The sequence below is a fragment of the Schistocerca americana genome, chromosome 8, assembly GCF_021461395.2.
Source record: "Schistocerca americana isolate TAMUIC-IGC-003095 chromosome 8, iqSchAmer2.1, whole genome shotgun sequence".
Taxonomy (NCBI): domain Eukaryota; kingdom Metazoa; phylum Arthropoda; class Insecta; order Orthoptera; family Acrididae; genus Schistocerca; species Schistocerca americana.
The window spans coordinates 133,451,459-133,478,842 of record NC_060126.1 but is presented as its reverse complement, the minus strand read 5'-3'; the positions used below and the strand labels follow the sequence as shown (position 1 = coordinate 133,478,842).

The following is a 27,384-nucleotide window of genomic DNA, read 5'->3' as shown; positions in this document are numbered from 1 at the left end:
TATACTTGCGGGTGTCTGCTGCGCCGCTGGTCGGAACTTGCGAATGGAGGTCCCCAAGAGACCCCTTCCTTGCGAGAGTAGCTGAAGAAGTCTTACGCTTCTCCGGCTGGGAAGGGGGAACTGATGTCCCCGATTGTTGGGGGGGTGTTGCTCCTGAAGTAGATGGAGCAGGAGCAACAGGTTGTGAAGTGCCCCCCACAAGCAAGGGGGCTGGTGGATGCTGACCGATCTTAGAGTCGAGTCGGGATGATGGAAGAACCGTCGTTGCAGCAGCGGCGTAGGTTGACGTCATTGACACAGGATGGTGCCGCTCATATTTCTGTCTAGCCTCGGGGTAGGTCAGGCGGTCCAGGGTCTTATATTCCATTATCTTCCTTTCTTTCTGGAATATCCTACAGTCCGGCGAGCAGGGGGAATGGTGTTCTCCGCAGTTAACACAGATAGGAGGCGGGGCACATGGAGTATCAGGATGCGAAGGACGTCCACAATCCCGACACGTGATGCTGGAAGTACAGCGAGATGACATGTGCCCGAACTTCCAGCATTTAAAACACCGCATCGGAGGAGGGATATATGGCTTCACATCACAACGGTAAACCATCACCTTAACCTTTTCGGGTAAGACATCACCCTCAAAGGCCAAGATGAAGGCACCGGTGGCTCCCTGATTATCCCTCGGACCCCGATGGACGCGCCGGACGAAGTGAACACCTTGTCGTTCGAGGTCGGCGCGTAATTCATCGTCGGACTGCAGAAGAAGATCCCAGTGGAATATAATACCCTGGACCATGTTGAGACTCTTACGCGGCGTGATGCTAACTGAAACATCCCCAACTTGTCACAATTGAGCAACATCCGGGACTGGGCAGAGGATGCCGTTTTGATGAGCACAGAACCAGAGCGCATCTTGGACAAGCCCTCTACCTCCCCGAACTTGTCCTCTAAATGCTCCACAAAAAACTGGGGCTTGGTTGACATAAACGATTCCCCATCAACTCGCGTACACACAAGGAACCGGGGTGAATATTCTCCACTGCCTTCTTTTGCCATACGTTCCTCCCATGGAGTGGCCAGGGAGGGAAATGATCGTGGTTCGTATTTCCTGCCGTTGAGGTTAGACTTCGATCGCTTAGAGACTGCTGGTGGAGGCCCACCAGCGAGAGATGATGTACCACGCTTCATTGCGGGTCATCCGCCCTGATGCCACCTACCCCGACCAAGGGCCCTCCCCACGGGCGCCACCCAGCCGCAGCAATAGCCACCTGGCAGAATGGCCATTGCCGGGAGTCCTGATGCCCCAGAGAGATGGGCATCTACTCTTTGGCATATGTGGGGAGTTAACGGCGCAGGCATCAGTAAAGCGATCCCTGTGTTGTCAGGGGGCTACAACCAACAGGGTACATGGCGGCCCCACCACAACGGACTGGCTACCATGCTGGATCTTAGGTGCAATAAAGTCAAAGGTCGTTGTCGCAGTTAAAAGCAACACTGCAGAGTGCAGCGTGGTAATCGTACCCAAGAGATGGAAAATGAGCGGGACACCACTGCAACGACGAAAAAGCCGGCTAAAGGTCTCAATGCATGACGGATACAGTGCACCATGTAAGGCGCCCTTCCCCAATTGGCTCGCTCTTCGGAATAATTTAGAAAGATGGAGGTCAAACCCGAGAGGGGACCATCACATAAGGCCGAAACATTTGAGACTCCTTTTAGTCGCCTCTTAAGACAGGCAGGAATACCGCGGGCCTATTCTAACCCCCGAACCCGCAGGGGGACCAGAGATGGGAACTTGCCCTTCAGTATATCCTCTCTTCTCGTTATCCGCCAGGCCTCAACCACCGCTAATTTCAAGTTGCTGCCGCTCATACCTCACCTTTCTTTCAACAACATCTTTGCCTCTGTACTTCTGCCTCGACTGACATCTCTGCCGAAACTCTTTGCCTTTACAAATGTCTGCTTGTGTCTGTGTATGTGCGGTTGGATATGGGTGTGTGTGCAAGTGTATACCTGTCCTTTTTTCCCCCTAAGGTAAGTCTTTCCACTCCCGGGATTGGAATGACTCCTTACCCTCTCCCTTAAAACCCACATCCTTTCGTCTTTCCCTCTCCTTCCCTCTTTCCTGATGAAGCAACCGTTGGTTGCGAAAGCTTGAATTTTGTGTGTTATGTTTGTGTTTGTTTGTGTGTCTATCGACCTGCCAGCGCTTTCGTTTGGTAAGTCACATCATCTTTGTTTTTAGATATTTTTAAATAGTTAAGCATATTTACCTATGTCATAACAATAACAACCAATTTTATGTACACAGAATAATATCATTATTGTTATTATTGTCATCACTATTATTGTTATTACAATAATAATAATTATTATTATTATTACTATTATCACTATTAGTAGTAGCAGCTGCAGTAGTACAAGCACTGCCAGTATTAACTTTATTAGCTCATAGTATTATTTACTCACATTGTCATTTCAGACACTAAAATTATTTTCATACTATTTGCCGTATTATAATCGTTATTTCTTAAGTTACTATGAGATATTCATATATGAAACCTTGGTCTGATGTAAGAAAGGGCCTGATGGCCTCTATCAGATCAAGTTAAATTAATTAATTAATTTCTACACCTCTCCATTTTCACTTCCCATTTTTCGACCACACCCCATGTACAGACAATGTGCCTAGCAGTCTCTACTAACCTGCACACCCTGCCAGACAGCGCTCTTCTGTCTCCCCGCCCACACCCTGCTATCCCTGCCCCTTCCCCACCCCACTACTGACTGCTATTCACGTGACAGTCACATCTGGTCGGAGCTGCTACTGATAGCAGTCACTTGTGCATGAGGTGTGCTAGCTTGTGTGAATGTGTGTGATTTCTTTGCTGAAGAAGGCTTTCACCAAAAGCTATAGCATGTAACATTCTTTTTGTTGTGCCTGTCTGCAACTCAACAGGTCATCTTTACGGCTAATAACAATCTGTCATTTTCCTAATATGTAAATAAATAAATACGTATTCCGTATTCCGACTACATCCAGTTATGCATACCATACAGTTTAATATTTTGGAAGAACTCCACAAGGCAAAACGGATTCAGTTGGACAAAGAAAATTACAACTGCATCTAAGTTTTGAATGGATGTGTGTAGATATCCAAGAATCTGAAAAGCAACCTCACAGCACTTTAATTCACTGATTGTTATTGCCAACCCTTTTCAATTTGGGAGGAACTGTGACATACACAATAAGCATGCTGGATGTAAATATAAAAAAAAATTATTCATAGCTGTAATTTTCAGCAACTTTAGTGTAGTCCATGAGACAAGCACGAATAAAATAATTGGTTTGGAATTGCCTAAACATTTTTTGTTTCCCCATACCTCCACAACAGGTAGGCCATCATAACTTGGAGTCTGAGTAACCTGTTTTCCCTTTTAATATTTCTGAACCCTGTCTCTCCTCCATGAGGAGGGAACTAATACTTCTAGCAACTGGTATAGTATCTTGTACATTTGTTGAGTTTATCGGCAGTGTCGCACGCTTCGCCCTCTGATGGTAATTATGGCCAGTAACTGTCTCACAATTTCATAGAAATATAATTATAAGCACATTAAAAACAATGGAAGGAGGACTGTTTTATCTGAAAACTTAAATGTTTAGCAACCTTTCCATTGCACTTATCTGCAACTCAACACCTCCTCTTTGTGGCGAGTACTGCTCTATCCTTTTCATATTGTTGTTATTACATCCTGGTCTTTGCGGTTTGTTTCACAAATATTTTTCTTTGACAAGCCATCCTATGTCATAAATGAGTTCTTTAATAAATGTAGTAATTTTCTAAATCTTTGTTAATAGCTAAATTTTAAGCAAATATGCACAATTTATACATGAATAATACATTTCCCATCATAATGTTGATCATCAATAGTTCTATATATATATATATTAATAGAGGGAAACATTCCACATGGGAAAAATATATCTAAAAACAAAGATGATGTGACTTACCAAACGAAAGCACTGGCACGTCGATAGACACACAAACAAACACAAACATAACACACAAAATTCAAGCTTTCGCAACAAACTGTTGCCTTATCAGGAAAGAGGGAAGGAGAGGGAAAGACGAAAGGAAATGGGTTTTAAGGGAGAGGGTAAGGAGTCATTCCAATCCAGGGAGCGGAAAGACTTACCTTCGGGGGAAAAAAGGACGGGTATACACTTGCACACGAGTGTATACCCGTCCTTTTTTCCCCCGAAGGTAAGTCTTTCCGCTCCCGGGATTGGAATGACTCCTTACCCTCTCCCTTAAAACCCACATCCTTTCGTCTTTCCCTCTCCTTCCCTCTTTCCTGATGAGGCAACAGTTTGTTGTGAAAGCTTGAATTTTGTGTGTATGTTTGTGTTTGTTTGTGTGTCTATCGACGTGCCAGCGCTTTTGTTTGGTAAGTCACATCATCTTTGTTTTTATATATAAGTTAATTCACAGTCAGGTTGACACATAGTACACAATAACACAGGGATAGCAGAATATAACGCAGAGCATAAATGAAAAGAAAATGAATGCTAATACTTGATTAATAAAAGGTGGAACAATTTCTACCTGATATCAGAGTCTGTAGAACTCAGAGTGGAAGGAGACGTACACATCGAGCTTTTTGTTGGAGTGGAAAAGGGAGTTAAGCTGTCTAGAGGGGACTGGCACATGGATTCTGTATCTGATATTTCATTCCCATCTTTGTCAGGCAACCTGTAAAATCAAACACAATATGATGCATCTCAAATCAAACAGCACAGAAAAGCAAGTTGGACACAGTGGAAGGGGACTGGTGGAACAACACCAAAACACACACACACACACACACACACACACACACACACACAGAGAGAGAGAGAGAGAGAGAGAGAGAGAGAGAGAGAGAGAGAGAGAGAGAACAAATAATATTTGAGGGACAGTCAAATAGTGAAGGATATGTTGACCAGTGGGTGGTAATCTAGTGTACAAACTTTTCATGGTGCTAATGGGTAGCTTGTGACAAGGCATTGGGCCTGGAGAGGCTGGGTTTCATCAAACTTCTAACTAAGAAACCAAACCACTAAGATCATTGCGTAGCCACTGTGAATTCAGAAAATACAATGAATTCAAACTAGGACAAAAATAAATGCTTACTTTGAAGTCATTGAATGTTTCTCTTAAGCAACAGAAGATAAAAACATCTAAAGAGAAGCATTAAATTTTTTATCCTATACAGGCATGGCATTCATTGTTTCTTATAAGAGTTTTAACTATTTGTCAGTTTCTCATTGTCAGTGACAAAACCGGAACAACACGGTTGAGTTTTACAAATAAAACTCATCTGCTCCATCATTACGCTCTAGTTCCAACAGTAGAATTTTTGAAGTATGTTGTACGTTGTAAGAAAGAAATTTTTGCTAATTTTCAGTAACCATAGTACGTGACTAGTTATGAGTGCTGTCCATGAAGCAACCTGTTTCCATGAAGCAAGGGAAGCAGTGGCAGGAACAGAACAGTCACTATGCTAATTCACACATTAAATCATTGTGCTTAGAGCTGGGATAAAGAAAAGCCACATTGCCCCCCACTAATCTTCATCAATTATTCAAAACGAATACTGCAATTGAATATTCTGCCTAATCTGAACTCGATTCGAAATTTTTTTTTTGTAGCAAAAAAATCTCAAAACTAGTAGACATTTTTAACAAAGATTTGTGCTGTATATGAAGATAAATGAAGAAACTGTGTGAGAATAGTATCTTTTGTTTGGTAGTGGAAAGACAAACATCCACGATTCTCACTAATGATGGATAATCACTTCTGTCTTCAGCAAAACACTACAGAAAATTGACAAAAAAAAAAAAAAATAATGAAAATCAGTTTCTCAAGATATCTCAGCCATTAGACAATGTTCCTGAGATTTCTCAGAGTGACTAAACAATCATGGTCAACCAAGTTTCTGAAATGCTAAAGAAATATTGTTTGTGGCCAAGGGGCACACACTCAGTCAGTCAAGTCTGAAATACACTGTGAGCCACTCAAAACAAGTGACATAGACTCTTGACTATTGATATCATGTTTCTGCACATTGCGTTCCTGCACAACTTGGCCATACTCAGCTCAGAAAACAGAAGAAGTCTGGCACCACTTTTAAAATGCTTTTTTTTTAGAGAGATCACTGAAAGGTCCAAACTTAGCTCCCAGTCATTTCCATTATTAATGCTTATGAGGAAATGAACTGGTTCCCAAAGCTTTGACTCCAACGAAGAACGTCAGTATGCTACCACTGACTATCTGCAATTTCAGGTGGTAGAATTTTATGCAGAGAGAATTTGTCAATTCTTTAAGAGGCATGATAAATGTTTAAACCTGAATGGAGATTATGTAGAGGCATAATTCCAAAGGATATTTTTCAGACTTATCTAGTAAATTGGTTCAATACTTTTCACATTTTACTTGTGGCCTAATGGTGGTTACATTCCTGATAATCCTCACTAATGTAAGCATTTTCTAAAATTACTGTTAAGAGTTGTATGGCGTTTTCCTCCTAACTCAGAAACTAGCTGTATTTGAACCACAATCAAGTTTTCTCCATTATATTTCTTCTTAAGATAAATAGAAATTCACTGATCATGAGTCTATCAAAAAAGGATGAAATGTTTCAATCATATCCGAGATTGGACACACTTCAACAGCTGTTTTTCCATATCGCTGAGTACGTAAACGTTTGTTTGCCGCTTGAAACCAGTAATTCCTCAGCTTTTCTAAGACCTAGTCTCATGTTCCTCATTGTTGGGGCTCTGAATTCCTACTCTGCAGGAAGATGTTCAGTCTCCAGTCGAAATTAGTTAATGTTAGTCCTCTTGTCTCATTATCTTTGCTTTCTTCTTGGCAGGAATACAATTTCTGTTCTTTGCTGGTGCTAAAACCTTAAGGCCACATAATTTCATTACTATCATGATCTGTTGTATTTGTGACTTATACATAACCTTGTTTATATAAAAGAGGATAAGTGCTTATTCACAAAAATAATGTGTCAGCTAGTGGTAGGACATACAGATACATCCACCGACTACCACACAACCGGAACGCCAGAGAGTGATTTATTAGCCTGTAGGGATCTTTGTACACATAAAAGAAGCCAAATGAGAAATTTTTAGACATCTTTATTCTGCAGCTGAGTGTGCTCAATTCATGTCTTTGCTTAGTGTCTCTGTGTAACTGAAAATGTTTGCCACCTGGGATACACAGTCTCTACAATTTACTTATGGCGGCATTTATTGCACTGCAACAATAGGTTACTCAACAATTTTCAGGACATTTATTCATTAATTCTACAGATAAAATGGGTACTTTGTGGCTGTCCATATAAGTGATTTCCCCAGGTGACTCTTTTTATGTGAACCAAACACATCCATTGTACAGCATTTTTCAGGCCATTTATTCATTAATTCTACACATAAAATGGGTACTTTGTGGCTGTCCATATAAGTGATTTCCCCAGGTGACTCTTTTTATGTGAACCAGACACATCCATTGTACAGCATGTAGTTAATAAATTAGGTAATCTAGGTCTTCAAACAGATATACTGAGAGCATGCCACTTAGCCAAAGTTCTTATAAACAGAAAAAATTGCTGGTGTCATAAAATCCCTTTTCAACCAGCCCTCCCAGAAAATTTCTCAACCTATTCAATTAATTCAATACAGGGTTGCTTACTTGGTGGACAGACATCTATGGGTGTATTTCTTTGTACTCCTCTTTGGTCAAAAAGTATGAGTTTAAGGTTTATTTCTTTCTTTATAGTCTAGTTTTATGTTTTCTATTTTTTTCCTAATCATATGTTTTCTATTTTTTTTCCCTGCTGTCAACTGCCTACAAATGCTCACCAGAGAAGGTGAACCACCGAAACACGCAACATCAATAATTCAGAACTGTGAAGACTGAAAAAAAGAATTACTTCCAAGGGATAAGACTTGTAGTAAAACCCACAGAAAGCATTTGCAACTAATGATTAGTTGGCATGCCTCTGCTGTCAGTACTACCACCTACATTATCCTCATTTTAAAACATGTAAATGATATTCTCACAAATAACTACATAGTTTTAGCACAATTCACTGATACTAAAGCATTCCTAGCCTGCTACAGAAACCATATCAGAAACAAAATATGTGGTCAGAAAGTTATCTAATGAAGAAATAGTGTAAACAAAACAAGATAAAAAAATTAGCAGTAATTTATTTTAATAATTTTAATAATTAAAATGCAGTGTTTACATACACCACAAACTAAAATAAAACAGTGAACTAATTATGAGTGATTTTTGAATAGATAATACCATTCAAAATATATATACAGAGAAAAATGAATAAATCATTAGCAATGTCATAACACCTATGTCCACCATCCTTGAGTGCAACGAAACTTACACTTTACTAAGCAACTATGTCACCTGAAACAATACATAGCAGAACACTATGGAGACTGAACTGTGATAGCTGGCTGAAATCCCTGGATGTGGTACAAAATTATTGCCCCATGTGGATTTCAAATGTTACAATCCTCATCACAAAAACAGACCTTCACAACAGTGAAATTAAACTCTATGAGAAGGAATTATGGAAATACCTAGGCAACTAAACAACAAAATAAACTTGTTATATACAGCAGTAAGGCATATATGAGAAAAGAAAACAAGTGTGCCAAACATGACACACTTTTAAAGTTCTCAAATCCCCTTTGGTAAAAAGAATTTAAAAAAACAGAAACACTCATCTTTTGAAAATAACAATGGGGAAGGCCAGTGGACCAAAAGTGGCCTACAGAATACGTATCCAAAAAATATTTACCCTCTACAATCAACCCACAAAAATTCTGACACAAAATTTCTACAGCTGACAAGTCATTGTACAAATAGGATATTTAAAAATGTCTTGCAAAATTTTTCATTCTCTGGTGTCAACTAATAAATTCTGTATCCTGCATAGCTTCTTCAGTGCAATTCATGTCAAAAATTATACACCAACAACAACTTCACAAAGCAGTATGCATTATCCACAAATATTCTTCTTTGTTTTTTGGGAAAACATAAAATAAAAGTCAAATCTAGAGAATAATACAAATGTACTAATAATAAGCCTTCTGTGTAGCTCAGGGTATCAACGTATCAAGCAGCAGTATATGGGGATTAACCGTCACAGTGCAGTGGCAAATGACCATGTTCCACCCTTTGTCAATGAATTTTCCACTAACTGAACATAACTGAATGAGGGAAATCTTTGATGCTGTGTGTTATAATCACTGCACATCAAATTATCAAGTGACAATGTTCCACTGTACATATTTGTAAGTCAAAAGATTTTGCAAATTATATTTTCCTTGCTGACAGACATGGGTTATTGGAGGAGTTATTACCAATTTCAATCAATTGTTGTGCAGGATTTTGGGAAAGCATTCCAAAAGGCTAATTGCCTGAAGGGAGTGCAACAATCTTGCCCAAATCCACAAATAGCACAGCTCTCAGGAATAGTTTCACTACAGGTGGTATTAAGAATGTTTCCCATGACATGACAGGAATTTTTTTGATTGTTATCTTGCCAAATATGGCACTAAGTGTGATAAGGTTATTAGGTGCAGAGAGAACTGAATCCATGATAATGTTCTTTCGGACAGAAACAATTCAAGTGTCCTGCAGCTACTGTACTGTTTGTGTCAGAAGCCTAAACAACGAATTTCAGACTGGAATTCATGAAAATGGGTGTTAGTTGCAGATTGTCCAACAGGGAATAAAATAGAGTCATTGGGACTTGGGTAAGAACTTTATCATAGTTTTGAGTACTACTTTGGTTTTGCTTTATTAATAGTGGCCCCTCAGTTGTGAATTCAGAGATCAAGTGTACAAGCATCTAAGTGAAGCTGATATTGCTTTTTTGTGATAGATTTGTGTTAGATAAGGGAGCTTAACAGTTGGTCACGGAAATAGGCTTGGAAAGGTTTATCAAAGTGGAAATAAATTGGTGTTTCTGTGGAAACTGGAATGGTGTAGTACTGTAACCTCCTTACCTTTTAAGTGTTACCCTGATTATTTTGGGGGGAGGAAGGGGCGGGCTAAGGCTGTTGAGCGCAATGGGAAGAGCCGGTGCTGAAGAGAGACTGTTAATCATATATGTTTTCAGTACTTTGGTCAGAATTTGGAATTTGCCTGATTGGTGTCAAATAACTATGGAGCAGTAATCACACGTATCGAGAGGGATGACTTAAATAATCTTGTCTCTGCAATTGTTGAAAGGATGTCTGGTGTGTGATATGTACAGGGCTGGCTTTCAGGTGTAGTAGTCTATAACAGAGTGATTTGTGTTTTTATAGGAGTTCAACTTGCTTGCAGCTGTTATAATTTTATTTTGCACTTTCAATTTTGGCATTAAGCTATTTTCAAGCGTCTACAAAACATAATACAACATAATGAGAACAATTTACAGTGAATGATTTGCTACTGCACTTGGGTTAAGAAGGGTCTTGCTAAAGTTTGAAATGTTCATTCTACTAGGAGCATATAACAGTGACAAGTCAAATCAGTGAAACGAAGGATAGATGCTGAAAGATAATACTTGAAGATGAAAGCAAGATGAAATCCTTTACAAAATTTAAAGAAGCTGTGTTCCCATACTACAAGAAAATACCTGACCAAGTGGCATCTTCTAATGATACCCTGTTTCAATGTACTCCCTGTTTGCCACTGACACTCTCCCATAAATAGTTTTTGATGTTGACATGTTATGGCAGGATTTAAGACATCCTCACATAGAATGCTTCTGATCTGTGTTGCCTATTTGTGTTCAGAATACAATTCTGGTGTTGTCTCTCAGATGTAAGTATACTTTCAATCTCTATAGACCAGCTTTGAGTATTATCTTTCAGCATCTATCCATGGTCACACTGATTTGACTCATCACTGTTATGTGCTGCTACACTCCTGGAAATTGAAATAAGAACACCGTGAATTCATTGTCCCAGGAAGGGGAAACTTTATTGACACATTCCTGGGGTCAGATACATCACATGATCACACTTACAGAACCACAGGCACATAGACACAGGCAACAGAGCATGCACAATGTCGGCACTAGTACAGTGTATATCCACCTTTCGCAGCAAAGCAGGCTGCTATTCTCCCATGGAGACGATCGTAGAGATGCTGGATGTAGTCCTGTGGAACGGCTTGCCATGCCATTTCCACCTGGCGCCTCAGTTGGACCAGCGTTCGTGCTGGACGTGCAGACCGCGTGAGACGACGCTTCATCCAGTCCCAAACATGCTCAATGGGGGACAGATCCGGAGATCTTGCTGGCCAGGGTAGTTGACTTACACCTTCTAGAGCACGTTGGGTGGCACGGGATACATGCGGACGTGCATTGTCCTGTTGGAACAGCAAGTTCCCTTGCCGGTCTAGGAATGGTAGAACGATGGGTTCGATGACGGTTTGGATGTACCGTGCACTATTCAGTGTCCCCTCGACGATCACCAGTGGTGTACGGCCAGTGTAGGAGATCGCTCCCCACACCATGATGCCGGGTGTTGGCCCTGTGTGCCTCGGTCGTATGCAGTCCTGATTGTGGCGCTCACCTGCACGGCGCCAAACACGCATACGACCATCATTGGCACCAAGGCAGAAGCGACTCTCATCGCTGAAGACGACACGTCTCCATTCGTCCCATTCACACCTGTCGCGACACCACTGGAGGCGGGCTGCACGATGTTGGGGCGTGAGCGGAAGACGGCCTAAGGGTGTGCGGGACCGTAGCCCAGCTTCATGGAGACGGTTGCGAATGGTCCTCGCCGATACCCCAGGAGCAACAGTGTCCCTAATTTGCTGGGAAGTGGCGGTGCGGTCCCCTACGGCACTCCGTAGGATCCTACGGTCTTGGCGTGCATCCGTGCGTCGCTGCGGTCCGGTCCCAGGTCGACGGGCACGTGCACCTTCCGCCGACCACTGGCGACAACATCGATGTACTGTGGAGACCTCACGCCCCCACGTGTTGAGCAATTCGGCGGTACGTCCACCCGGCCTCCCGCATGCCCACTATATGCCCTCGCTCAAAGTCCGTCAACTGCACATACGGTTCACGTCCACGCTGTCGCGGCATGCTACCAGTGTTAAAGACTGCGATGGAGCTCCGTATGCCACGGCAAACTGGCTGACACTGACGGCGGCGGTGCACAAATGCTGCGCAGCTAGCGCCATTCGACGGCCAACACCGCGGTTCCTGGTGTGTCCGCTGTGCCGTGCGTGTGATCACTGCTTGTACAGCCCTCTCGCAGTGTCCGGAGCAAGTATGGTGGGTCTGACACACCGGTGTCAATGTGTTCTTTTTTCCATTTCCAGGAGTGTAGATGGAATGATCATTTCCAACTGTAGCAACACCCTTCTAAACTGAAATACCACTACAAACTACCTACTTACAATATACCTGCAAAGAAAACAAATGTTTGAAAAACAAAAATTAGCTATGAATATAATAGAGGGAAACATTCCACGCGGGAAAAATATATTTAAAAACAAAGATGATGTGACTTACCATACGAAAGCGCTGGCAGGTCGATAGAAACACAAACAGACACATACATACACACAAAATTCAAGCTTTCGCAACAAACTGTTGCCTCATCAGGAAAGAGGGAAAGAGAGGGAAAGACGAAAGGAAGTGGGTTTTAAGGGAGAGGGTAAGGAGTCATTCCAATCCTGGGAGCGGAAAGACTTACCTTAGGGGGAACAAAGGACGGGTATACACTCGCACACACACACACATATCCATCCACACATATACAGACACAAGCAGACATATTTAAAGACAAAGAGTTTGGGCAGAGATGTCAGTCGAGGCGGAAGTGCAGAGGCAAAGATGATGTTGAATGACAAGTGAGATATGAGTGGCGGCAACTTGAAATTAGCGGAGATTGAGGCCTGGTGGGTAACGGGAAGAGAGGATATATTGAAGAGCAAGTTCCCATCTCCGGAGTTCCGATAGGTTGGTGTTGGTGGGAAGTATCCAGATAACCTGGACGGTGTAACACTGTGCCAAGATGTGCTGGCTGTGCACCAAGGCATGTTTAGCCACAGGGTGATCCTCATTACCAACAAACACTGTCTGCCTGTGTCCATTCATGCGAATGGACAGTTTGTTGCTGGTCATTCCCACATAGAATGCATCACAGTGTAGGCAGGTCAGTTGGTAAATCACGTGGGTGCTTTCACATGTGGCTCTGCCTTTGATCGTGTACACCTTCCGGGTTACAGGACTGGAGTAGGTGGTGGTGGGAGGGTGCATGGGACAGGTTTTACACCGGGGGCGGTTACAAGGATAGGAGCCAGAGGGTAGGGAAGGTGGTTTGGGGATTTTATAGGGATGAACTAACAGGTTACGAAGGTTAGGTGGACAGCGGAAAGACAATGCCACTTTCCTTGACGTTGACCTCCATCTGTCCAACGCCCAGCTTCACACGTCCGTCCACATCAAACCCACCAACAAGCAACAGTACCTCCATTATGACAGCTGCCACCCATTCCACATCAAACGGTCCCTTCCCTACAGCCTAGGTCTTCGTGGCAAACGAATCTGCTCCAGTCCGGAATCCCTGAACCATTACACCAACAACCTGACAACAGCTTTCGCATCCCACAACTACCCTCCCGACCTGGTACAGAAGCAAATAACCAGAGCCACTTCCTCATCCCCTCAAACCCAGAATCCCCCCACAGAAGAACCACAAAAGTGCCCCACTTGTGACAGGATACTTTCCGGGACTGGACCAGACTCTGAATGTGGCTCTCCAGCAGGGATACGACTTCCTCAAATCCTGCCCTGAAATGAGATCCATCCTTCACGAAATGCTCCCCACTCCACCAAGAGTGTCTTTCCACCGTCCACCTAACCTTCGTAACCTGTTAGTTCATCCCTATGAAATCCCCAAACCACCTTCCCTACCCTCTGGCTCCTATCCTTGTAACCGCCCCCGGTGTAAAACCTGTCCCATGCACCCTCCCACCATCACCTACTCCAGTCCTGTAACCCGGAAGGTGTACACAGTCAAAGGCAGAGCCACATGTGAAAGCACCCACGTGATTTACCAACTGACCTGCCTACACTGTGAAGCTTTCTATGTGGGAATGACCAGCAACAAACTGTCCATTCGCATGAATGGACACAGGCAGACAGTGTTTGTTGGTAATGAGGATCACCCTGTGGCTAAACATGCCTTGGTGCACGGCCAGCACATCTTGGCACAGTGTTACACCGTCCGGGTTATCTGGATACTTCCCACCAACACCAACCTATCGGAACCCCGGAGATGGGAACTTGCTTTTCAATATATCCTCTCTTCCCGTTACCCACCAGGCCTCAATCTCCGCTAATTTCAAGTTGCTGCCACTCATACCTCACCTGTCATTCAACATCATCTTTGCCTCTGCACTTCCGCCTCGACTGACATCTCTGCCCAAACTCTTTGTCTTTAAATATGTCTGCTTGTGTCTGTATATGTGTGGATGGATATGTGTGTGTGTGTGTGAGTTTATACCCGTCCTTTGTTCCCCCTAAGGTAAGTCTTTCCGCTCCCAGGATTGGAATGACTCCTTACCCTCTCCCTTAAAACCCACTTCCTTTCGTCTTTCCCTCTCCTTCCCTCTTTCCTGATGAGGCAACAGTTTGTTGCGAAAGCTTGAATTTTGTGTGTATGTATGTGTCTGTTTGTGTTTCTATCGACCTGCCAGCTCTTTCGTACGGTAAGTCACATCATCTTTGTTTTTAAATATAAAAATTAGCTAGGAGTATTTATGACAGTTACTAGATTCATCATAAAGGGAAACATAGCATATAGATATCTCATGAATTAGATATTTAAGTTATGACAATCATATACCATTTTTGTAACGTGTAAACTTGTCCTTCATGTTAGAGGTTTGTGCTTGCAACACTTTCGAAACCACTTTCTTTATAGACATGTTCCAACTGGGGTCAACAAAGGACTAGGTCTTGCATGAGTATTCACCGAACTCACAGCATACTGCATTGAAGTTTCCATTGTTTGATTTTACATAAGTTCCTGCTACACAAGGAATTTGGCACAGATCTTACATAATGAAGAAGATTAGAAAGTGAAAGTGCAACATTTGTGCACATTAGTTGCGGGATCTATTTTTACTTAATAAGCTATAAAGTCACATTAAAAATATTATGTAGCCTACTTTATAGACTATCTTACCTTACATTACTTGGATTTGCTGTTGTCTTTGAATTTTTCTCCTGTGATGACTGAAAAATAAAAGACAATGAGTAATGTAAATCATAATTTGTGATGACTGAAAAACTAAAAGGTAATAAGTAATGTAAATCATAATTTGTGAAATAGGTTAATAAATATCCTGATGCTGCATATAATGTATGTCTCATTTTAAAGGTTCACTGAATTCAAATTATACTACACAAAGTGAAGAGTTTTGGCACCATCATCAACACAAAGTGATGTGAGTTTGATCTAGCATCTGAGAATACTTGCATCGGATGAGTAAACCAAGTCAAATAATAAGCGACCTGCAGCAGTCTGTCTGTATATTAGGGACCAATTGTATAAAGCGGTTAATCCAAGTTTAGCACGAAAATTACCTGGATCAAGCTGAACTCAGAAACCTTCATTGTTTAAGCATTACGCTCATTTTGTTTGGGTATGAACTAAGATCAATTTTGACCAGTAAAATTTTGTGGTTTAAGTAAAATTCAGTTGCAGTCATCATTTACAACCTAGTGAAATTAAAATAAATGTATTTTGTATTGCACAAATACAAGCTTAAAAATGTAAAATATAAATAAGTTATTAACATTCTCACATGGTTAAAATTAAAATCCTTTTTTCAATCTTTAAAGGTTAAGTTAAATAAAAAAAACCGTGATACAAGTAACGAGTGCTGGTAATTGATTCCATATGAATTTTTTGTAGACACCTCATACTTTACATGAAAAAGTTTATACATATTTCACATATCTTAACAGCAGTGTAAGAAGGACAAATAAGAACCATTTGCAGTGCACAGTTAGGCATATGGAGTTCAACTGCAGCCAATACTGCATAAACATACCTTACAAAAAAAAACTCAAAAAATAAAGATGCTGTTACTTACAAAACAAAAGTGTTGGTATGTTGATAAGAGAGAATAAAAAACACACACACAAATTTCAAGCTTTCGCAACCCAAGGTTGCTTCGTTAGAAAAGAGGGAAGGAGAGGGAAAGACGAAAGGATGTGGGTTTTAAGGGAGAGGGTAAGGAGTCATTCAATGTCTGCTTGTGTCTGTATATGTGCGGATGGATGTGTGTGTGTGTGTGTGTGTGTGTGTGTGTGTGTGTGTGTGTGTGTGCGCGCGCGCGCGCATTCGCGCGAGTGTATACCTGTCCCTTTTTCCCCCGAAGGTAAGTCTTTCCGCTCCCGGGATTGGAATGACTCCTTACCCTCTCCCTTAAAACCCACATCCTTTCGTCTTTCCCTCTCCTTCCCTCTTTCCTAACGAAGCAACCTTGGGTTGCGAAAGCTTGAAATTTGTGTGTGTGTTTTTTATTGTCTCTTATCAACATACCAACACTTTCGTTTGGTAAGTAACAGCATCTATATTTTTAGATATATTTTTCCCACATGGAATATTTCCCTCTATTATATTCATTTACAAAAAAGCTCTATAGACATGAATAGTAAACTTACAAAATTTCCATTAAATCTGTAACTACTGAATACCCATGTGTGCTTAAATTGCTATGGATAGTAATTAAGTAAAATGAGTCTATAAAAATCAGAATTCTCTTCATGGAGTTGATGGACAGAAATAGTAAGACATGTAGATCAATTAGTTAAGTTCCTTTCGTAAGCCAACTAGAAAATGAAATGGTGTTCCGTGGCTTAGTGGTATGTGCTGGGTTGTGAAACAGAGGGTCCAGGAGTTCATCCCATGCCAATCACAGGACGTATATCTATCTGTCTCTATATCTCCCCCTCCCCCTCCCCCTCCCCCACCCCCACCCCCCGTCCCCCCTTTGTTCCACTTCTTTTGCTTCTGGCAATGTTTGTTAATATGTGAAATTCTGAATTACACTGTGGTTTGGAATCCAGATTAAGAGATAATCTCCCATACATCTCAATGAATCTGTCTGTTTGAAAGTCTAAGGAAGACAAGGGTATAATCATCTCCAAAGTGACCACGACCAGTAAGTTACTGTGGTGTCAAACTAACCTTCATGTTTATAGCAACTCTACTTTAGCAAACAATGAAAATCTACATCTCTGCCACACTCTGCATTGATAGTTCCTTTCACACTGAATATTAATGACTTCAAAACCTGTGAATTACAGAAACTTCAGTCAATTTTGCCTTAAATCCATGAATAAAGATCTATAATATGTAAGTTTTGATCAAGTCCAGCAACACTGCATGTTCGCAGTAAACTTAGTTGCACCAACTAACAACCAGCACCAAGTGACCCTGAATTAGAAGCTGCCAAATGATGTTTTCTTTATGGTACTGGGTAAAAGATGATGTTACAACACAACTGTTTGAAACCATATCATCTAAACATGCTACTTGCTATTTTTAAAGTGTTCTGGGCTACTGTGGTGGACAGCTTTTTGTGTTCAAGAGCACTAAGCACAAAGAATTATATAGAATTATATTGTTTCCTTACATCTACTTGGAGGATTTCTGATTATTTCGATGTTATTTACCCATGGAAAAGTGTCATCCAGTTACTTTCCTCCTCCTTTACAACAGAAAAGTTTCAATACCAAATACTCTGTATCTACAATGTACAATTAATATCTGCAGTTGATGTGTGATAATCATGCTGACAGCTGATTTAGCAGTATATTGTACTGATTTGGATCAACACTGAACTTCATTTAGTTAGTCCAAGTGTAGTCTTATACAACATAGCGAATAATGTTTTTTTTTATTTAAAAAAATATGATTCTATACCTATTAATTCAGGTTTATATTTGTTAATAATTATGGAAATGTAAACTTTTATGGCCAGAAATGTCACAATTAATAAAATTTTCAGACTATTACCCCGTGGTTGGATGAATTTCAAATTAAATTCAATGTTTGGTACCCATCTGTATAGGACAGTTTCAAGGGGGATCATAACTACTTTAAGCGTCCGTTTCACACTCTGGATACAGACCAACTACAGAAAAATTCTGTTTGCACATGCTATCATGCAGTGGCGTGACACCACATGCTATGAATACCTGGGCACAATTGGTCCTCATTGGTTGCCACTGTCCACTGTTGCTATCACTCCATGGACTCCATGTGCTCACCTACTCCAGCACCCGCGTCTAGATGTCATTCAATTTCACATCCTCCGCCTTCCTACTGAAATTCCTGGGGTGTCTCCCGCTCTCTATGGCCTCTCTGTACATCCTTTCATGACATTCGGTTGCCAGTATTTGACTCATATCAAAATTAGTGTGGTGGTCTCCTGGCTGCAAAGCACATTCTGCAACAGCTGATCTGTCAATCTCTTCCCCTATACAGTTGCCCTTGTGCTCATCTAGCCATTTTTTGAGCATTCTTTTTGTAGCATCCACATACACCTCCCCACAACTACGAAGAATTCTACAGATTCCTGCTTTTTCCAGCAGTTTATGAGCACCCTTGGCCAATTTTATCTGGTCCTGTACCTTCTGGGTGGGTTTATCACGAACAAGCATCTCAATGGGATTAATCTGAAGATCCGGGTTACCGTTGAAGAGGAGACAGGTGGAAGATTAAATTTTCTTACTGTGCTAGTTTTCAGGAAAGAAGATGGTCACTTAGGCCACACTGTTTACCAAAAACACACACACATCGACCATTACCTACACTGAGATGGGAAAAATCACCCTCAATAGAAGTTAGACGACACAAAAATGTTGGCGGACAGAGCAACAAACATTTGCGAACCAGAACTGCTTGAAGCGGAATTAAAACGCCTCACCAATGCATTGCTCACGAACAGTTTTTCATCTGCAAAAGTAAAAAAGAGCATTAAGACTTCTACGCTATCTGCTAATGTTTTGATGTTATCTCGTTTTTGTTGACAGTGATGCTTCACATCCCGGTAATGGTGTGTGTGTGTGTGCGCGTGTGTGTGTGTGTGTGTGTGTGTGTGTGTGTGTGTGTGCTTTCTTGAAAACTAGCACACAAATGAAAAAGTAATCCTCCACCTGCCTCCTTCTCCATGGTAAACTGAATCTTCAGATTAACTCCACTGTAACAATGATGTACTTCTTCTTTGCCATGCCTCCACAAAACAAACATATCAGCTATATAGCAGAACCAATTTTTTTTCTTTTTTTGTTGTTATTGATTTCCAATGCCTGCTCCTCAAATTTCTCCAGACAGAAATTCACCATAACTGGGCTTTCAACAGGCTCCCATCGCCACACCACCACACACATTTCTCAGAAATGTTCCTCTATTGAACAGAGCATTCTGAAAGGTCTGTTCAATTCAGTTGTGTTAACACCAAAATTTCATGGGTTGCCTAAGGTGCATAAAGAACATGTTCCTCACAGACCTGTAGTGAGTGCCATTGGTTTGCTAACCTATTAGGCTGCTAAGTTCTTGACAACATTATCATCACCAAACGTGCACCGATCAGACTTCTATACCAAGAAATTGCCACATTTTATCAGTAAATTAAATATCATAGCAGTCTAACCGGAGGATACGGTTAGTTAGTTTTCAGGTTTTTAGTTTACTGTGGTTCATTCAATGAGGTGTTGCACCAGCTGAAACTGATTTTTCCTCCAGATATAGTAGAACTATTCAAAATTACCTCACAACCATGTATTTCAAATGGAATGAAGAGTTCTATGAAAAGATGGATGGTGTGGCTATGGGAGCCTGTTAAGACCAGTTATGGCGAGTTTCTTTTTGGGGAAATTTGATGAGCAAGCAGTGGAAACTGACAAAAAAGATTATCCACTTCTGGTTGGCTATACAGCTGATATGCTTGTTTTGGAGGCACAGCAGAGAAGAACTACACTGTTTTCACAAGCATCTCAAGGGGATTAATCTGAAGATTCAGTTTGCCATGGAGGAGGAGGAGGAGGAGGAGGAGGCAGGTGGAGGATTAAATTTTCTTAGTGTGCTAGTTTTCAAGAAACATGATGATCACTTAGGCCACACAGTTTACCGAAAACACGCATGCAGTCCATTGCCCACTGGGATTTGAGCCACCACCCAAAACAAGTGCAAGATGACAAAAATGTTAGCGGATAGAGCAAGGAACACTTACGACAACAGAGCTGTTTGATGCTGAATTAATACACCTCACCAATGCATGCTCAAGAATCATTATTCATCCACTGAAGTAAAAAGAGCATTAAGACGGCTACGCAAAAATCTTAGCAATGTACAAGTGCTTGTGAAAATGAAAGTTTTGCCGTATAAGATAAATCTTGACAAAATGGATCATCTTGCTAATCTACAAACCCACCCAGAAGATACAGGATCACCTAAAATTGGTCATCATTGCTCACAAACTGCTGGAGAAAGAAAGAATTTATAGGATTCTGTGTAGTTGTGGGGAGGTGTACATGGGTACTAAAACCATGGTCAAAAAACAGCTAGAAGAACACAAGGGCAACAGTAGGAGGGGAGAGACTGGCAGATCAAGTACTGCAGGACATTTGATAGGACTCAAGTACTGGCAACTACATATGGATATCACAAAGGGCTACACAGAGAGGGCATAGCAGTTGTTTAAAACCACATGAATTTGAATAGGAAGCAGGAGTGTGTGAAATTGCATGACATCTGGATCAATGTGCTGAAGTAGATGTGTATGTATCTTCCACCATGGGGTGATAGCAACAGTGGATGACGGCAGTCAGTCACTAGTGAGCCAGCGTTTGAATTGGACACTCAAAGAAGCTATGATTCGCATTGAAAATGTCCTCAGCACCTGAGGACAAAATGTTGGGCTTTAATGTGAAATCCATCTGACCATGACATAATAGCCCAAAATACTTCTTAACTGTGAACAAACATGGGATTAAATTTTTAAAAAAGCATGCTACTAGCAAAATTCGAAGCACTGACTTTACGATAAAATCCCATTCTGGTACACATTGACTTACCGACAAATTTGTTAATCTACAAATTTTCAATAATTAACAGTCATTTGGAAACATTTTAACTTCAAAGGCAATTTTTCAGTGTGTGTGTGTGTGTGTGTGTGTGTGTGTGTGTGTGTGTTTTTTTTTTTTTTTAGGGCGCAAAACTTCTATGGTCATTAGCGCCCAGCCCGTGACGTAGAAAACAGGAAAAAAACGAAATTTAAAATCAGCAGCAATGGGAACAAAGTCATAAAATTTGAGAAACTAAAGGCAGAAGGAATGCTTACAAATCCACTATAGAAAGGGGTTGGTTGTCCCCCAAAAAAAAGGCTTCAAATGACTGACGTCATTTCACTGTCACTAATAAACTGTAGAACGCGGTCAGCTGAGCGCATGTCATCTGCTAAAATCGACGATAGATCAGGCGATAGCTGTAGACGGGAGCGTAACGGATTAAAATAGGGGCATTCAATTAAAAGGTGTCTGACCGTCCCCGGCTGAGAGCAGTGGGGACAGAGTGGGGGAGGATCACCGCTTAAAAGATGTCGATGACTAAAAAGACAGTGCCCTATCCGGAGTCTAGCTAAAATTACCTCCTCCCGACGACACGTTCGGGAGGAAGAGGTCCATGCGCAAGGAAGGGCTTTCACTTCCCGCAATTTATTATGGGGAAGTGTTGACCAATGCGCATGCCATAAATGAGCAACTTGGCGACATAAACCACTCCGTAGATCGGTAAACGGAAGAGACTGAATAGCTGGCCGAGGAAGAGAGACTGCAGCCTTGGCCGCTATGTCGGCCGCCTCATTTCCACAGATACCAGCGTGTCCTGGGAGCCAGAGGAACGCCACCGAGACGCCCCCCAGGTGGAGCAAGCGCAGACAGTCCTGAATCCGGTGGACCAGAGGGTGCACAGGGTAAAGAGCTTGGAGACTTAGGAGAGAGCTGAGAGAATCTGAGCAGATTACGTACTGTATCCGCTGATGGCGGCGGATGTAGTGGACAGCCTGGAGAATAGCGTAAAGCTCCGCAGTATAAACCGAACACTGGTCGGGAAGCCGAAAGTGATTTGGGGTGTCGCCAACAATATAGGCACTCCCTACACCTAACGGTGTTTTCGAGCCATCGGTGTAAATAAATGTGGCTTCCGTCATTTGTGCACATAGAGCAGCAAATGCCCGACGGTAAACAAGTGTAGGGGTACCATCCTTGGGAAATTGACATAGGTCTCTGAGCAAGTCGATCCGGGGACGGAGCCAAGGCGGTGCTGTACCCCAAGTTGTCAAGAAGGTTTTAGGAAAGCGGAAGGAAAGAGAATGGAGCAGTTGACGGAAGCGGACTCCCGGGGGTAGTAGGGAGGAGGAGCGGCCTGCATACCCGACATCAAGGGAGGCGTCGAAAAAAAGGTCATGGGCTGGATTAGCAGGCATGGAAGACAGATGGCTAGCATAACGACTCAGAAGGACTGCCCGCCGATTGGATAGCGGAGGTTCAGCAGTCTCAGCATAAAGGCTTTCCACAGGGCTGGTGTAAAAAGCTCCAGACACTAAACGTAATCCACGGTGGTGGATAGAGTCGAGACGTCGAAGAATAGACGGCCGAGCAGAGGAGTAGACTATGCTTCCGTAATCCAATTTCGAGCGCACTAAGGCGCGATAGAGGCGGAGAAGGACCACTCGGTCCGCTCCCCAAGAGGTACCATTCAGGACACGGAGGGTGTTAAGGGAACGCAGACAGCGAGCCGAAAGATAGGAAACGTGGGAGGACCAGCACAGTTTTCTGTCAAACATAAGACCCAAGAATTTAGCGACGTCGGAAAACGGAAGGTTGACAGGACCTAGATGTAAGGAGGGCGGAAGAAACTCCTTACGTCGCCAAAAATTAACACAAACGGTCTTACTGGGTGAGAAACGGAAGCCGGTTTCGATGCTCCACGAGTGGAGGCGATCGAGACATCCTTGAAGACGTCTTTCAAGAAGGCTGGTCCGTTGAGAGCTGTAGTAGATCGCAAAATCGTCCACAAAGAGGGAGCCCGAGACATCAGGAAGGAGACAATCCATAATTGGATTAATGGCGATGGCAAACAGTACAACACTCAGCACGGAGCCCTGGGGTACCCCGTTTTCTTGGGAGAAAGTACAGGATAGAGGAGTGTTCACCCGCACCCTAAATGTGCGCTCTGCCATAAATTCGCGAAGAAAAAGGGGTAGCCGGCCTCGAAAGCCCCAAGAGAACAGTGTGTGGAGGATGCCTGTCCTCCAACAGGTATCGTATGCTCTCTCCAGATCAAAAAATATTGCTACCGTTTGGCGTTTCCGGAGGAAATTGTTCATGATATAAGTGGAGAGAGCAACAAGATGGTCAACGGCAGAACGATGTTGTCGGAATCCGCATTGGGCTGGTGTTAAAAGACTGCGGGATTCCAGCCACCAAGCTAAACGGTAATTCACCATACGCTCCAAAACCTTACAGACACTACTCGTGAGAGAAATGGGGCGATAGCTAGAGGGGAGATGTTTGTCCTTTCCAGGTTTCGGAACGGGAACGACAATAGCTTCCCGCCATCGCCTGGGAAAGGTACTGTCGGTCCAAATTCGATTATAAAGGCGAAGGAGGTAGCGCAGGCTATGGGTTGATAAATGCAGCAACATTTGGACATGGATACCATCCGGTCCTGGGGCGGAGGAGCGAGAAGAAGAGAGTGCATGTTGGAGTTCGCGCATGGAGAAAACAGTATTGTAGCTTTCGCGATTTTGAGAGTAGAAAGCAAGATGTCGCACTTCCGCTGCACGTTTCTTCGGGAGGAACGCTGGCGGGTAATTTGAAGAGCTCGATATCTCAGCAAAGTGCTGACCCAATGAGTTAGATATTGCGACGGGGTCCACTAAGGTATCATGCGCGACAGTGAGCCCAGAGACCGGGGAGAAACTAGGCGCGCCTGAGAACCGTCGAAGCAGACTCCAAACTTCCGAGGAGGGAGTGAAGGTGTTAAATGAGCTAATAAAGAATTGCCAGCTTGCCTTCTTGCTATCGCGGATGACGCGACGGCATCGCGCACGGAGCTGCTTATATCGGATACAGTTGGCCAAAGTTGGATGGTGACGGAAAATGCGAAGAGCACGTCGCCGCTCACGTATTGCGTCGCGGCATGCCTCGTTCCACCATGGAACTGGGGGGCGCCGGGGCAATTCGGAGGTGCGTGGTATTGAACGTTCCGCAGCTGTGAGAATAACGTCGGTAAAATGTGTGACCTCATCGTCGACGCTGGGAAAGCGACGGTCATCGAATGTCGCTAGAGACGAAAAAAGTGTCCAATCGGCTTGGGCAAACTTCCAGCGTCGCGAGCGCATATATGGCAGTTGAGGCTGCAGTCGAAGAACACATGGAAAGTGGTCACTCGAGTGTGTATCATCAAGGGCGAACCATTCGAAGCGCCGAGCTAGCGGAACAGTACCGACCGCAAGGTCCAAATGAGATAAATTTGCCGTGGAGGCAGACAAAAATGTGGGGACCCCAGTGTTGAGGCAGACTAGATCCGCTTGGTGGAAGACGTCTAGCAATAGTGAGCCACGTGGACAAGGATGTGGAGATCCCCAAAGCGGGTGGTGGGCATTGAAGTCCCCAACCAGCAAATAGGGGGGTGGAAGCTGATCAAGAAGATGAAGGAGATCAGCTCGTGCCATTGGTGTAGACGATGGAATGTATACCGTACAGAGAAAGAACGTGTATCCAGAAAGGGAAAGACGGACGGCGACAGCTTGGAAGGAACTGTTTAAGGGGATTGGGTGATAATGGAGAGTATCATGGAGCAGAATCATGAGTCCTCCATGGGCTGGAGTGCCTTCAACAGAGGGGAGGTCATATCGGATGGACTGAAAATGAGGGAGAACAAAGCGGTCATGGGGACGCAGCTTTGTTTCCTGAAGACAGAAGATGACCGGCGAGTAGGATCGTAAGAGGATCGACAATTCATCCCGATTGGAGCGAATGCCGCGGATATTCCAGTGGATAATGGACATAGGGTGAACAGAAAATGGAGAAACGTGACCAAGGTTGCTGTCAACTCAACGACTGCTCAGAGCTTGCGACCGACAGCATGGAATGGCATTCAGTCGAAGGCAGAAGATCCTGATCCATAGGTTGGTCAGGAGCAGCTCCTGCCACCAACGATCGGCCAGCTGACCGGCCACCAGCAGTGCGCCTCGGCGACACAGAAGATGGCCGAGGGCGATTTCCGCCAGGTGGTGCTGTAGTTGGGACACGCCTTGGCGGAGAAGGAGAGGAACTGTGTTTCTTCGTAGCCTTCTTGGAGGTATGATGTTTAGATGAAGGAGGAACCGATGGTTGTGAAGTTGCGGTACGTAAAAACTCATCACGAGAATGCTCTTTTTTCGAAGACTTGGCGTCTGACTTTTGGGCTCGAGATTTAGCAGAACCCGACGAGGGGTGAGCCATAGAGTGGGCAGGCGAAAGTGGTGAGGTTGAACGGGCGATCTTTGCGCTGGCCAATCTGACGACCGTGGTACTAAATGTGAGGTCGCAAGTCTGCGTGGCCGCCTCCTTTGTTGGCCGAGGAGAAGCAAGGACAGTGCTGTATTTTCCTTTCTGAGGCACGGTGGGCTGTCGACTGGCGAGTAACTTTCGAGCAGCAAAGGTCGACACCTTTTCCTTCACTCTTATTTCCTGGATCAGCTTTTCATCCTTAAAAACGGGGCAATCTCGAGAGGAAGCAGCGTGGTCACCCATACAGTTGATGCAGTGAGGGGATGGAGGTGGACAAGCACCCTCATGGGCATCCTTGCCACACGTAACACATTTGGCCGGATTGGAACAGGACTGGCTGGTGTGATTGAACCGCTGACATCGATAGCAACGCGTAGGGTTTGGGACATAAGGGCGAACGCGAACGGAAATTATCTCATAGCCTGCTTTGATTTTTGATGGGAGTTGAACTTTGTCAAATGTCAAGAAGACAGTGCGGGTTGGAATGATGTTCGAGTCAACCCTTTTCATAACCCGATGAACAGCGGTGACGCCCTGGTCAGACAGGTAGTGCTGAATTTCTTCGTCAGACAATCCATCGAGGGAGCGTGTATAAACGACTCCACGCGAGGAATTTAAGGTACGGTGCGGTTCCACCCGGACAGGGAAGGTGTGGAGCAGAGAAGTACGCAGCAATTTTTGAGCCTGGAGGGCACTGTGTGTTTCTAACAACAGGGTACCATTCCGTAATCTGGAACAAGACTTTACAGGACCCGCAATTGCGTCGACACCTTTCTGAATAATGAAAGGGTTGACCGTGGAAAAGTCGTGACCTTCGTCAGACCGAGAAACAACAAGGAACTGTGGCAACGATGGAAGAACCGTCTGTGGCTGAGACTCAGTGAACTTACGTTTGTGAGCAGACATAGTGGAAGGTGAGGAAACCATTGCGGAAGAATCCCCCATGATTACCGGCGTCTCCGATGGCGCGCTCCTCCCTTGTGGGGGCCCTCACCGAGGGCACACCCGCCTTAGGTGATTGTTCACACCTCAGGTCACACCTCCCGACAAACGGACGGAGGGACCAATCGGCACTTTCGGAAGGTATCAGCTCAGGTAATCACCCCTCCCTGGGCCTGGCCGTTACCAGGGGGTACGTACGTGTCCTACCTGTCTACCCGGGGCGGGGAATTACGCGTTACCCCGTCACCGGCTACGCATGGAAGTGCGTGGGTCGGCCTTCAGACACGCACAGGGAGGAAAAAAGAGAAAGGGAAAGGAAAGAAAAGGGGGTCTCAAACGCCACAGCGGAGAAAAGGGCAAGGAGAAGAGGGAAGGAAAAGAGAAGGACAGAGAAGGACAGAGGAAGGACGAGGACTTGCAAGTGTAAAAGCAAGGAATTTGGAACAGTTTCGAGCGTCCGTCTCCGGACGTAGGCACAAACCATACTCCCAGAGGGAGAGAAAGGGAAGGAAAGAGCCAGAGGTGAGGGGGGGGGGGGGGCGAAGATGGGGGACGGGGAGGGATGCGGAAAGGGAAGGGAAGGTATGCAGCCCGGAAAGGAAGGAGGGCCACATTAGCTCGGGGTCCCGTGCTCGCTACGCACGTGTCCACAAAAGAGTTGTGGACCCCCTGGGGTGTGTGTGTGTGTGTGTGTGTGTGTGTGTGTGTGTGTGTGTGTGTGTGTGTATGTTTTAGGAAACTGATATTTGGGCACTGATCTTTAAATCGTGTAAATATGAG

At 43.7% G+C, this 27,384-nt stretch overlaps 1 protein-coding gene across 1 annotated transcript in view; it reads right to left on the bottom strand.

Moving 5' to 3' along the window:
• LOC124545625 overlaps nt 1-27,384 on the bottom strand; it is a 409,511-nt gene that overhangs the window by 171,863 nt on the left and 210,264 nt on the right. Inside the window, exons 15-16 of the mRNA XM_047124572.1 lie at nt 15,275-15,324; nt 4,602-4,748 (exon numbers count right to left, since the gene is read on the bottom strand). Of these exons, the coding sequence (XP_046980528.1) occupies nt 4,602-4,748; nt 15,275-15,324 (197 nt within the window). The remainder of the gene's footprint in view (nt 1-4,601; nt 4,749-15,274; nt 15,325-27,384) is intronic.